The sequence below is a fragment of the Miniopterus schreibersii genome (genome assembly GCF_964146895.1).
Source record: "Miniopterus schreibersii genome assembly, chromosome: 5".
NCBI classification, from domain to species: Eukaryota; Metazoa; Chordata; class Mammalia; order Chiroptera; family Miniopteridae; genus Miniopterus; species Miniopterus schreibersii.
The window spans coordinates 44,450,764-44,466,149 of record NC_138106.1 but is presented as its reverse complement, the minus strand read 5'-3'; the positions used below and the strand labels follow the sequence as shown (position 1 = coordinate 44,466,149).

Here is a 15,386-nt window from a genome sequence, read left to right as displayed (position 1 = left end):
GTGCAACAAAATCGCACATTCTGATCATCCAGCAGCCTGAAATGTCCTTACTAAGACCTGCTGATTTGTCAAACTTTGACTTCACTTTCAAGATCCAGCTTCAATGATCATTCCCCTTAATTATTTGAGAAAGTAATGTCTACATAATTGAAAATATATTTCTATAAAGTTTGGAATTTTTGCAGTAAGTATGTATCACTTTGGCAATCCAAAAAAAGAGAGGGTAGATTTTGTTTGTTTTTTTGTTAATCCTCATCCAAGGATATCTTTTCCAATGATTTTTAGAGAGAGAGAGAGAGACATCAATGTGAAAGAGGCACATGGATTGGTTGCCTCCGACATGAGCCCCAACTGGGGCCTGGGATCAAATCTGCAACCCAGTTATGCGCCCTTAACTTGGAATAGAACCTGCAACCTTTTGGTGCTTGGGTTGGTGCTCTAACCACTGAGCAACACTGGCCATGGCAAGAGAGGGTCTTTTTTAAAGGACACATGAGAAGACATCATCGCTCTAATAATGAAGATAGTAATAGATGCAGTTAAAGGTACAGAACAAGCAAAATTATTTAAATGAATTACTGAAAACGTCATATAATCAAAACTCATAATTCAAGACTAATCGAGGATACCTTCGTGCATTACACAAATCTACCACCATTGTGGCATACATAAGCTTTAACACAGACTTATTTTCTTAATAACTGTATAATATTTTGCCAAGTTTTCTCCTAGATTAACAGCTTGGCATAATATGGCAGCTGTCTCACTTCTCATATTTCACTCTATTTCATTTCCATTTTGAAGTTATTGATTTCGAGGTATGTCCTTCAGTTCTAACTCTACCACCTATCATTTAAACACTGGGATATGAATGTCATAACATATAAACATTAAAATATGAAAAAACTATTTTTTTTTTTTTTAGAAAGAAGTGACTTTTTTTAAAAAAAATATCTATTGATTTCAGAGAGAACGGGAGAGGGGGAGGGGGAGATAGAAACATCAATGATGAGAGAGTCGTCATTGACTGGCTGCCTCTTGCACACTCCCAACTGGGGATCGAGCTGAAAAAACTATTTTAATAGATAATGTAAAATAACAGCACAGTGGTCATCAAAATCCACTTGCAGACATCTCATGTACAATTCACTTAATACCCATCAGTTTTGGTCTTGATGAAATTTTTAAATTACAGGGGCTTTGCACAGGGGTTGTGCCTTATTTCAGATTTTGTATATTTAGTTTTAATAACACACTGCTTAAAAACTGGAATTGAGACAACCCTGTAAATTTGATGGTGGGAGAGGAAGTTCAGACTAGTGTCTCTGTGATGTATTGTCTTTGAGAAACCGAGACATTCTGCTAGAGAAATAAAACATCAAAAAGAAGGATAAGAACCCTGAGGGCACTGATAAAGGAAACAGGAAAAGATGCTGACCACCAAAATGTGGGATTGTCAATAATTTTGAAGGCAGGAATTCAAAATTTTAACAATTCATGAAGTTGTACTGTAAAACTTTGTCAGATAGTAAGAACTAAGGTGGAGCCCTGGCTGATGTGGCTCAGCTGGTTAGTGTCATCCCATACACCAAAGGGTGATGGGTTTGATTTCAAGTCAGGACACATACCCAGGTTGTGGGTTCAATTCCCGGTTGGGGCACATGCTGGAGGCAGCCCATCAATGTTTCTCCAAATGATGCTTCTTTCTCTCCCTCCCTCTCTCTGCCTCTCAGAATTCCTCTCTCTAAAATCAATAAACAGATCCTTGGGTGAGGATTTAAAAAAGAAAGAAAAAGAACTGAGGTGGAGTTCTGCTTCAGGAATATAGAATTATAGAATAGATGGTACCAAAGATAAGAAATGTACTAAATTTGTACATGGACTGACAATAGCACTGTACAGATAATAACACTGTATCAATTTTAAATTTCCTCAGTCTGATAATTACAAACTAGATGTTTTTTAGAAATGCTCATAAAATAAATTTTAAAAAATTTTTTAGGAAAATGTCCTTGTTCAAAGGAGATACATGCTGAAGTATTTAAGAGTAAAGCAATTGCTCTCAAATGAGTCAGCAGAATTTTTTTTAAGTTTATATGTGCGTGTGTGTAGAGAACAAGAAAATGTGACAAAAATGGCAGTTTACTATTCTTTTAAATTTTCTGTAGATGTAATTTGTTTCAAATAATAATTTTTTAAAAGAGAGATTGAAAAAGGACCCAAATGACAGTAAAATATAAGTCCTAGAAGAAAGGTACAAAGTACTTATTAAATAAATAAAAATATCTCAGTCCACAGTGATAGTTTTTTTAAAAAGAGAGAGCAAGAAAAAGTGGGGAAACTTATTAGCCACCTTTGCAAAGGATTATTGCACAAGCTCTACTCTAAAAGCTAGTCTTTAAAAGAAAATATAAGCTTTACCTTGTTTTTTAGGAGGAACAAAGGTTCATCCCTAGTTAATGGGGAAAAGTACTTTTTTCAGGAGAATATCAACTTATTAATAAAGATGGAATGATAAAAATTAGGAGAGGAAATCATTTTGAAACTTCTAATGAAGTGAGTGATTCAGGAAAGGATCATTAATGAATAAGGTAAAAATTCACTCAATGCAAGGTGCTGAAGTACTACCCCATAGATACTTAATAACTACAAAGAGAAAAATATACCTATACAATGGAGGATCTGGAGGTCACCACCTTTAAAGAATCAAACATCAACACAAGTGCAACAACCTGATATTGTGTGCTTCCTGAAGGATACAATATGAAGTACAATATATCACCATGAAGTCCATTTACCAAACTGAGTCTAATCAACCTTTACATCTAACTTCTTGTTACCAGAAATACAGGACTTAGCCCGGGCATGGCTCACCGGTTGAGCGTTGACCCAGGAACCAAGGCAATCGGGGTTCGATTCCCGGTCAGGGCACATGCCCAGGTTGCAGGCTCGATCCCCAGTCGGGGATGTGCAAGAGGCAGCCGATCAATGACTCTCTCATCATTGATGTTTCTATCTCTCTATCCCTCTCCTTTCCTCTCTCTGAAATCAATAAAGATATATACATATATATATAAAGAAATACAGGACTTAGTGAAATGACTTAACATGAGGCAACAAACTAAACAAACACAGAATGTGTGGTATTCTACAAAATAACTAGCATGGTCTCTTCAAAAAGTTAATGTTATTTAAAGCAAAAAAAAAAAAAAAAAGGTGGGAGGGCTGTTCCACTACATTAAGAGAGATTAGAGACCCTGTACCAGATTTAGTATGTGCCCTCCCCACTCACTCCAACGTTCCCCTCCAAATTGTCACATTTGCCTTTCACCCTGAGCAGCCTTAGCAACACCGTGTGCCGCTGGACTCTTGTCCACCTCCCATCCTCTCACTTGCTCACTAGAGACTTTCCTGTTAACCACAAAACTAAAAACTGTATCCCCTGCACCCACAAATTCACATCCCTAAAGTGCAGAACTGATGTCAGTAAATTCTTTCTCTTTCTTTCCTTGGATATATGGCTTCTCAGGGATGCAAGCTATATATTTATGATTTGTGCACCTATATGTATGAATATTACAAAGTACTTCAATAATTTTTAAGTCAGTGTTTAGAGGACTTCAGATTAAACCTAGCAGACAATATATGCTTTTAACTCTGCTATCTCCTAAAACTCTACATAAATTAAAGCAGGTGGATTGTTTTAAAGTATTAAATCACAAGGTCAAAAAGGGAAAGGAGATCTACACTACTCAGATAATTTCTCGCCCCTGAAGATGAACTCAGAAGGGCTGAAACAGGAAGCCTGAGATTGCAGGGAAAACTGAAAACAAGAGTACATTACTGAAAGTTGACTAAGTGTGTATTGTTCCAGACATAACTAACATCTCGCTTTTTTTACAGTTATACTATAGCTACTGATATGCAACCTGCTTTCAATCATTTAATAACACATAGTGGATATACAGACATTTTTACGCCTGCTATTTTATACTGCATTAAGTGACTGCACCATAATGTATTTGTCTAGTTTCTTACTGATAATTATTTAGACTTGTTCCTTGTTGGTTTTTATTAATATCAAATATTGCCATGAACATGCATATATGTGTGTGTGTGTGTGTGTGTGTGTGTGTGTACATATATATATATATAAGATATCAATAATCTGAGTACATTTGTAACATATGCCAGATCAAAAGACATAAATACATACTGTCAAGCTTTCTTTCCAAAAGATTGCACCATTGTATTCTCCTACCAACAGTATAAGAGTTTCTGTTCCCTCACATTTAATTAATCTTTGATAATCAAATTAGTTTAAAATATTCCCACAGTCAATTTGCATTCTTAAAAAATGAGGTTGAGCATCTCTTCATAGGCTTATTGGCCTATTTGTGTTTATTTTTCGCTAAACAGCCTGTTCCAATTCTTTGGTCACCTTCCTACTGAATGTTGGCTTTTTTCTTTTTTTACTATTTGAAAACAGATAACATTTTGTTTTTAAATTAAACTCTTAAAATCAGAAATATTATTCAACAGACACATACCAGAGTTGAGAAAAGTTTTTTGAAAAAAGAAGACAAAAAGAGCACTAAGAAGTTAACTTATTTTCTAGAGAATTCTGCAAATATTAGAATTAAATGTTTTAATTAGATAGTAATTTACTTGCTTTCTTGTACTTTACATCATCTTCTCTAGTTTGTTGGCTTTTTTCTTACTGATCTGTAAGAGGTCTCCTGAGAGGGTTGGAAATTAGCCCCTCTTCATAAATGTGACAACCTGCCCCCCAGTTTATCATTTCTCATTTGTTTATTGTATCTTTCAAGATATAGAAGTTCTATAGTCAAAGTTCAAACAATCAAACTTTGTGAAGCCCACAAAGAAATTCTACAAAGTCAGCATTCTTAACCTTTTAATTTTTCTGGGTTTTCTTTGTTGTCATGCTTAGGAAAGCTTTCCCTACCCAAAAATCATTAAAAAGTTTATTTTTATAATTTCATTTTTTTACCTTTGAATGTCTGATCCACTTTAAATGTACTATATTGTCAGGAATAGGATTACCATAGACTGAATATAAGTGTCCCCCTAAAATTCATGTTAAAATTTTAAGCCCCAATGCGATGGTATTTGGAAGTGGGGGCCTTTGGGAGGTAATTAGGTCATAAGGGTGGAGCCTTCATTAATGGAATTAGTACCCTTATAAAAGAGACCCCAGAATGCTCCCTCGCTCTGTCCTCAATGTGATGGTTGGCTATCTATGAACCAGGAAGTGGGCTCTCACTAGACACTGAATGTGCTGGTAAGTTGATCTTGGACTTCCCAGCCTCCAAAACTGTGAAAAATTAAGTTTGTGTTGTTTATAAGCTACCCAGTCTATGGTATTCTGTTACAGCAGCCTGAAAAGACTACAACAGGACAGTGCACCCTTTTCTGTTGGAATTTCTCATTAAATTAGGCAATTTCTCTTACTCCTACTTGCACCTTGCTTCCTTTCAAATGTTCTTCCTTACAATCTCTAAAAGTAACACGCTTATTTTAGAATTAGGTTTGTTTTTATAAAAATGACACATTCTCATTATTTTTTAAAAGTAATAAAGTATAAATAAGAAAATATTATCACCCAGAAACCACCATTAATATTAAGCAAATATTATTCCAAACATCTCTCTACGACATATGTTCAAAGTAAAGGACACACATACCAAAACCAAAAAAAGTTATATGAAAATGGGATATAATCATATCACTTTAAAAATAAATGGCATTAATTTTCATTTTACTACATTGGAAGAAATAGAACAAACAAAGGTACATGTGGACCAAAGGTCTCTGTGGACATTTTGGACAGGATCAAATGTCCATTAATTGCTTTCAGAACTGTCCTCATATTTAACCTTAATAAAAATTTACTTTTACTGGTTAGAGTGATACAGCCATTACCTAAAACTAGGCAAACTGACTCTAAGAACTCTATGCTTTATAATCACGGCTCAACTAGATAAATCAAGTAATAGAAAAAAATTAGTAAAGAACTGAATAAGAAAGTCAATTCTTTTAAAATTTAACATGTTTCTAATATAAGCAATTTTTTAACCTACAACCACAATACATGTGAAATAGAAACTGTATTACTGATTAACATTTTGAAAATCTATTTGAAATGGACTATCATAAGCACAAATGACATATCAACTAAAGAGAATGGAAACTAAAATTATCCACATAATGATGAAAAATATAAGAGGAAAATAAGGACACGTAGAAAATACTAATCAAAGAAAAACGAAAGAACATATCAAGATTAGTAAAGAGAACTGTGAACTGGGTTTTAAGAGGTCTGAAATCCAAAGGCAAACTTTCCCAAACTAGCTGAATAAGCTGGGTCAGGTCATTTACTTTCTTCTGGATCTCAATTTCTTCATCTTTAAAATGAAGGAGAGGGATAAAATGTTTTCTGATTTTTCTTGCTCTAAAATTCCATTCTGTTACTTAACACAAACAAGAAACTAAGAAACTGTCTCCTTCATTACCAAAGGGCTGTCTGGTTGCCGCCCACAACTGCTTGTTCCTGATGTATTACTCTCCAAACAGAAGCTGATTCAATGTTCCAGGCACTTCTCTAGTACTAACTAGAAGGGACTAGAATCACATTCAGTCAGACAATCACCTTCAAATGACTAATGTTTCTCAGACAGAATCTTCATTACAAAATGCTTCATATCTCTGTTAAGTCATATCTAACTCTACCAGCAACAATATATAATAAAAAAACAGCATTATGAAAATGGTTATGAAAACTCAACAAATGCAGTTTTAATTATAGAAAAATATAGAAACCGATGCTGACCTTCAGATTTATTGATCAGTCTCTAGTAAGTTTTAATAACACAATCCCTCAGGACAATAAACAGAATCCTTGGAATAAATGTAGCAACTAAACTGCCCAGGACTACAAAACCATATTCAATTTCTAAGAAAAAATACCAGAGCAAAACCATCTTTTCAAAGTACGTATAGTTTCTATCTAATTACCAACAGATAGAGCATCATTGAGGTCTATCATGCAAGTATTTTTTAATAGTTGAAAGCCACCATTCACACCGTTTTAAGACCGGGGCACCAGAGATTCTGAGCTTTTATTTTCAAAAGTATTTTTAATCCCATCCTCTTTATTCCATTATAAATGGTGGTTCCACAAAGTATCCACTTTAATAAAATGAAAAAACTTAGTAGCCCTAATAAAGTGATCACTGAAAAACCGCTTAAGGGGAAAATTTTTTATCTTACCTCTACACTAGGGCTAAGGCTGCTTGGCAGTGTTTCTGAAGTCACAGTAGTGCTTGGAAGGCTGGAAATTTCCCAAGTATTCACAGGCTGTATTGGTTCAGACTGCTTTGAACGATCTATACATTTTGGATTATCCAGTAAGGTCACTTCATAAAATTCTTGAATATCTGGAGGTCAGGAAATAAAAATAAAAAAGTATATTTTCTAATTAAACTATGCATTGATAAAACAACATAACCCAAAGGTAAAAATTTTACTTTAGGTTAGTAAAGTTAGTCCAATCTTATAGCATACTTAAACAGTAAATATCTTCTCACTTTATTATATCACAAGCATATCGGAACCTGCAGGGAACAGTGTAAAAGTCATAGGCTTTTTACACTTCAAAGTCAGTGCTGCATTCAAATCCTTCCTCCTTTACCAATTAGCTACATGTTTAGGCAAGTTACTTAACCTCTGATAACTTGCCTCTTATCATTATGAATTGTTACAAGGACTGAATAATACCTGTAAAGAGCACAATAGCATATAATAAGCTCCTAATAAGACAGCAGCTAATATTACTGTAAATTCTGCATACATGATTCATTACCGATATTTATCTTTGTACCACCAATATCCAGTCTGGGAATGTAAACCTCTCAAGGGGTTTTAACTGCTCTTCTAACCAAAGTATAACAACAAAAAAGGTTAAAATCAAAGAACTAGAAGTATTTTTAGATATCTCTAGTCTGAATATTTAGAAATACTTAAGTAGTTTATAGTATTTTATTAGAAACAATCAGTGAAAGGTATGATAAAACTCTAAAATATATCATAAACGGCCCGGTCGGTGTGGCTCAGCAGTCGAGCATATCGACCTATGATTCAGGAGATCTCAGTTCGATTCCCAGTAAGGGCACATGCCAGGGTTTCGGGCTCAGTCCCTAGCGGGGGACGTGCAGGAGGCAGCCAATCAGTGGCTCTCTCTCATCATTGATGTTTCTATCTCTCTCTCCCTCTCCCTTCCTCTTAGAAATCAATCAATAAAATATGTTTTTAAAAGAAAGAAATCATAAACGTACTTATAGTAGCACAGGATAATTTAGAGTATCAAGTTGCTTTGCTATCAGCTGGAATTATATAAACTTAGTACATTAACTCTGGTTATTTATGCTGTTCAGAAGCTCTGAGTGGGAGTTTTATTATTAGTTTACCACAGTTAGTTCTTTATTCACTTATTGGTTTAATTTTGAGTTGATTTTTTTAAAGGAGGGAAATTATAATCGGCAAAGGTGGGCATTATCCTGTATAGAAGAATCATACACAATAACTATAAATAACATAGATAGAACTTTTACTTATTTCTCAGAATGATGAAAAGATTAGTATCTCCTTTAAAAACATGCTAAGACAGTAGAAACAAAGTAACTCCCTTTTCAGTTTTAATAACCAGTGGAATTGCAGAACTTTCTAAGTAAAGGACCAATAAAAACTACAAAATGAGGATAATAGCAACCTACTTCAAAGGGTATCAACAATATTACTAGAAAAAAATGTATGTGACAACATTTATAAACCATAAATCACTATATAAAACTAACCACATTAACCATCATGAAAAAAAAATCAGAGCATCAGCTACAAAGTGTTCTTAACAAAAATTGTTTAGCCTGAACCTAAATTAAGTCTTTAAAATCAACTTCTAGTTCACAGGAAATAAAGGGGATAGAGGAACAAGTTATATGACACCAGAAAAGCAAGCAACAAAACAAACTGGGAAGAGGACATTTTATAGGAAAACTGGCCTGGTTTCTGTAAAAAGTCAATGTCATGACACAGGAAAAACTTGTTTGAAAGCAAGAAATTTTCTGTATAAAAGAAATGAAAAGACACAGAAACCAACTGCAATGTCTGAGCTTTGACTGGGGTGTGTCCTGGGGGGAGGAGGGGGGGTTATAAAATACACTGTGACAATTGGGAAATTTAAATATGGACTATTTTCTAGAAAATATTATGGAATATATTTTTTGTAGAGGATATATATGTATGTGAGAGTATGTGTTTATTTATGTAGTAGGGCATATATTTCCATACATGTAAGATATATATTTTATATATGTAGGAGATATATATTTATAACTATCGAGAGGGAAAGAGAGACAGAGACAAACAGACATAGGTATCTCCTACTAAAAAAACAAAAACAGCCCTGGCTGGTATTTCCCAGTGGTTAGAGCATTAGCTCTCACACCAAAGGGTCGCAGGGTAGATTCCCGGTCTAGAGCACATACCTGGGTTGCAGGTTCATGCCCTGCCTCTGGTCAGGGCACTAGCTGGAGGGAGCCAATCAACGTGACTCTCTCACATCAATGTTTCTCTCTCTCCTCTCTCCTCTCTTCTCTCTCCCTCTTCCCTCCCTGCCCCCCAGCTCCTTCCACTTGCTCTCTCTGAAAAAGCAATGGAAAAAAATATCCCCGGGTAAGGATTAACAAAAATAATAATAATAATAATAATAATAAACAAGAAAATCCAGAACTCCTAGTATAATATTTTGCCCCCAAGAGCACTAAATGAGTATTAACTGGTTAATTACCAATCTCAAGATAAGTAGCCCACATCATTACATAAAATTATTTTTCATTATTGTAAGTCAAATTTCAAATCTTAAATTTCTATGCCCTTTTATTCTATAATTAACTAACAGAGACACTGCTATATTTACCCTTCAATAACATCTCTATTGAAAATGTGGACCAATGCTATCCAGAACTTTCTGCAATGATAAAAATGTTCTATAGTTGCACTGTTCAGTATGGTAGCCACTAGCTGCATATGACTGTCCAGTATGGTAGCCACTAGCTGCGTATGACTATTAAGCACTTAAAATGTGACTAGTGTGATTGAGGAAATGAATTCATCTTTTCATCTAGGTTTAATTAAACAGCCATATGTGGCTAGTGGCTACCATACAGGACAACAGAGACCTAGACTAATATAACTCAGAGTAACATTTTACTATCTAGTATGGTCAAGGAACAAAGTGTTCCCTACATAAATTTTTCAAAAGTTCACTTGCACCTAGCTACTAACAATTGAAATGCCTTAAATCTAGGTCTTATATTCATCTATCAAACAGGCCTTTCTAGTTTGCTATATCTGATCGCCTATGGACTAGAGAACCAAATATTCATGTTATTTAAACGATATCAGGCTTAAGACAAAATAAGCTGAGTAGAACACCCATTAGGATAGCTAGTATCATTAACAAAACAGAAAATAAAGAGTATTGATAAGGATGTAGAGAAACTAAACTCTTATGCATTGTTAGGAACATAAAATTATGCAGCTGCTGTGGAAAACAGTATAGTGGTTCTCAAAACATTAAAAATAGAATGACCATTTGATCTAGCAATTCCACTTCCCAGTATATACCCAAAAGAACTGAAAGTAGATGCAAAACAAATCAGGCATACTTCAGAAATACTGAGGATTTGGTTCCCAACTACCATACAAAAGCAATTATCCCAAGAGAGTGAATATTGCAATGAAACCAGTCACACAATGTTTCTCAGTGCATATAAATGTTATGTTTACACTACACTGTAGTCTATTAAGTGTACAATAGATACTTTATTACTAAAAAATGCTATCATCCTAGTCTTCACCGAGTTAACCTTTTGCTGGTAGAGGGTCTTCTTGCCTTGATAATGAAGTAGGTATATAGCTGTATGTGAAACACAGAGTTTATGCTTATATTTATTAATTATTGTATTATTTTCCATACAAACTGTAATCCTACTTTTGCTCCACCTTGTATTTGCACACCAATGCTCATAGCAGCATTATTCACAATATCAAAAGGTGAAAACCCAAATGTTTATCAATAGATTAATGGTTAATCAACAAAACATGGTGTATACAAACAATAAATACATTATTATTCAGACTTTTTAAAAAATGAAATTCTGATATATTCAACATGGATGTATGAATTTTAAGACATTATGCTAAGTGAATTTGTCACAAAAAGACAGATGCTGTATGATTCCACTTAAGTGAGGTACCTAAAATTGTCAAATTCATGGAGACAGAACAGTTGTTATCAGGGGCTGGGGTAGGAAGGAATGGGGAGTTTAGTGAGCAGAGTTTCAGTTTGGGATGATGAAAAAGTTCAAGAGATGGATAGTGGTTACACAACAATGTGAATGTACTTAATGTCACTAAACTGTACACTTAAAAATGTAAATTTTGTTATGTATATTTTATCACAAAAAAAAATAAGTTGAATAAGAGTGTAGGGGACCTTAAATGAGCAAAGAGCATGGGATTTAACCTGTGGGTTTTATAATATTTATTTTAGCTACTTAGATATCTTTGTTTCTTACTGGGATGAGGGCAACTGATATTGCCAAATATGCAACTTAAAAAGAGATTGGTTACCATACTGGGCTAACTATAACCATTTGCAGAAGTACCAAAATATGCTTGTTAACACATATATAGTATGGTGATATTTTTGATATAACAGTTTGTCAGTTATTACCACTTTCCTTTAAAAAGAAATATACACACACACACACACACACACACACACTCTCTCTCTCTTTAATCTTGACCAATATCCCATCTTTACTAACATTCCATAGTTTATACATTTTATTTCATTTGTCCAGCACACTTCTCCACATTTAGGGTATCCCAAGACTAATGAGATGAGCAACATAACACTTCTTCAGAAACAATTTCTCCATTACAATTCCTTCAGTGTATCAGTAAAGATTTTTCAAGGTGCACCTAATGAAAAAGGGCACCTTCTGGAAAGACTGCACTTACAGACTGAACTTTGCTTATGAGTCCAAAGTATTTATATTTTATATCTCCCGTGCTATCAGCAGTCCTTATTGTTTATAGTTAACCTACATTTTATGTCAGAAAAGAATTGTATCACTGATCACAACTATAAAGATTTAGAAAACAAAGATTATCATTATGACAAGATAACTATTTTTATAACATAACATTCTAGGATTCAAGATATTACTTTCTACTTTAGATTTTTCTAAAATGGGGAGTGTAACATGGAGATTCATAAGATAGCTAGCCTAAAGTAAAACAGAAGTTACTACACAAATAGAAATCAGAGAGAAGACAAAAACAAACACAGTAAATTCTGGTATAATCCCAATCTACTTCCTGAAAATCTATTTAGCATGCCAAAGTTTGAAAATCTATATTCTCAAAAGACTAACTTCATGAAAACAAAAGAATAACTTCACTCTGAACACTTAAGACATTCAGTGAATGATAATGGAGTGAATATGTTTTAAAAGAGGAATAAAAGACTTAAATGATAAGATATAACAATGTCTTTGGGAGATGAAGAAAATTGAGGAAAAAATTATATAACACCTCAAGTTTTCCAATTTAAAACACTTAAACTTAAACATACATTTATTTTAAATTTCATTTCAAAAATCTGAAAATTAAATTAACCACCTCTTTGACCGACAATGAAAATTTCTTAATTCTGGCTTATATAAGTCATTATATATATGTTTCAATATCCAATGTCAGTAAGAACTCATAATTATATCAAAATATATATGCGATGAAAAGAAAATGTAACCACAGCAAAATAACGTTTTAATAGTCACATCTCTCAATACTATTTTATCAGGAATTGCCAAATTTACTAACTAGTGTAAAATGACAGAGTCCTTCAATAACCTATGCAAACATTTAACTGTAAACTTGTATCTTAAATATGAAAATGTAAAGAAAATGGTAGGATACAGGAATGGTCAAAATGATTGCCATTTAATAGACAAGACTAATTTCATACTCATCTGAAAATCCATACAGCTTACCCAGATATATACTAGACATATTATTAAAATGACTGATTACATTTTATCTACTACCCTGAAAAAGTTATTTCCTTTGAAAATGATGTAGTAAAGCAAGAATGAAAACAAGAAAATGCAGGAATGCTAAAACATGTATTAGAGAAAAACTACCCTTAGTTAACTCACAGTTGAAAACATTAATTTGTTGAGCTTACTGAATCAGTTTTACCATACTCTAGTCTTCATTTTTCCCACAAGTGCAGTTCCTTAACATAGATCTAAATTATAGGGTCAAGAAGCTACAAAAGAAAAAAAAAAAACTGCTCAAAAATTAAACTTGAACACAAGTAATTAGTCCTATGGAACAGAGGAGAAACATTCCTATTACCAAAAAAAAAAAAATTTTTTTTTAAATCTTTCAGATCACATATTTGAGAAGTCTCCAAATTTAAGGAAAAAGTTTTCTAGCATTTAGTGACAACTGACATCACCCTAAACAGGGAAACTCACAAACCATGAAACATTTCTCAAATTAAAGAAATAAGGCAGTACTAACTCAGGATCAGAGTAGGAAGTCTAAACAAAGACTAAAGAAAGTACAATCAGCCCTGGCCAGTGTGGCTCAGTTGGTTGGAACACTGTCCTGTGCACCAAAGGGTCACAGGTTCCATCCCAGGTCAGGGTACGTACCCAGGTTGTGGGTATGGCTCCCCAAATGGGGCGCTTACAAGAGGCAACCAATCGATGTTTCTCTGACACATCGATGTTTCTCTCTCTTCCTCTCCTTTCCTCTCTCTCTAAAATCAATATACATAAAACAATGAGTGAAGATTAAAAAAAGAATGTGAAATCAATTTAACATGATACAGGCAACATCTTTAATCTACAAGAAAATATTTGGTTTAATGGGAAAAAGTATTAAGAAAAGACCTTAACAGACCCCTCAACAAAAAAGATACACATATGGCAAGTACATGAAAAAATGCTCCATCAGGGAAATGCACTTTAAAACAATGAGATACCACTGTACACCTATTAGCATGGCCAAAATACAGAACACTGACACCACCAAATGCTGGCAAGGATATGGAGCAACAAGAACTCTCATTCATTGCCAGTAGGAATGCAAAATGGCACAGCCACTTTGAAAGACAGTTAGGAGGTTTGTTACAAAGCTAAACATACTCTTACCGTACAATCCAGCAATTGCACTCCTTGGTATTTACCCAAATAAGTTGAAAACTTAACTGGCCACACAAAAATCTATACACAGATGCTTGTAGCAGCTTTATCCAGAACTGCGAAAACTTGGAAGCAACCCAGATATACTTCAGTAGGTGAATGGGTAAACAAACTGGCAGATCCAGATAATATTATTCAGCATTGAAAAAAGAGAGCTATCAAGCCATAAAAGGATGTGGAAGAACCTTAAATGAATATTACTAAGTGAAAGAAGCCAATCTGAAAAGGCTGCATGCTGTGTGATTCCAACTATATGACATTCTGGAAAAGGCAGAACTATAGAGACAGTAAAAAAAGATCAGTGACTTTCAGGGATTGGAGGTAGGAGAAGGATGAACAGGTGGAGTAGAGAGGATTTTTAGGGCAGTGAAACTACTCTGTATACTATAATGGTGGATACATGTAGTTACATATTTGTCCAAACCTATAAAATGTAAAACAGAGTGAACACTAAGGTAAACTATGGACTTTGGGTAATAATGATATGCCCATGTAGGTTCCTCAACTATCACAAATGTACCATTCAGGTGAAGGATGTTGATAATGGGAGAGGCTATGTATATGTGGGGGCAAGAGTATATGGGGAATCTATATACTATTCTCTCAATTTTGCTGTGAACCTAAAACTGCTCTTACAAATAGTCTTTTTAAAAAGTAAGATATGAGCTACCAAGCCATAAAAAGACATAGAGAAACCTTAAATACATGTTGCTAAGTGAAAGAAGCCAATCTGAAAGGCAAAACTAGAGAGACAATAAAAAGATCATTGGTTGCCAGGGGTTCTAGGGGAGGGAGGAAGAAATGAACATGTAGAGCTCAAGAGATTTTTAAGGTGGTAAAATATTATTCTGTATGATATTGTAATGGTGGATACATGTGTTAAAGCAACAAATGTGTATGTAAGGTTTATCAATGTATAACACAAAGAGTGAACCCTAATATAAATTATGAACTTTAGTCAATGACAATATATTAACATTGGCTTATCAATTATAACAAATATACCACACTAATACAAGATGTTAA

At 34.1% G+C, this 15,386-nt stretch overlaps 1 protein-coding gene across 8 annotated transcripts in view; it reads right to left on the bottom strand.

Moving 5' to 3' along the window:
* Positions 1–15,386, bottom strand: part of DLG1 (discs large MAGUK scaffold protein 1) — a gene marked incomplete at its 5' end in the record, with an annotated part of 224,257 nt that overhangs the window by 199,192 nt on the left and 9,679 nt on the right. For all 8 annotated transcript variants that reach the window (XM_081137784.1, XM_081137780.1, XM_081137783.1 and 5 more), the window contains one exon: positions 7,291–7,457. In XM_081137784.1, coding sequence (XP_080993910.1) covers positions 7,291–7,457 — 167 coding nt within the window. The remainder of the gene's footprint in view (positions 1–7,290; positions 7,458–15,386) is intronic.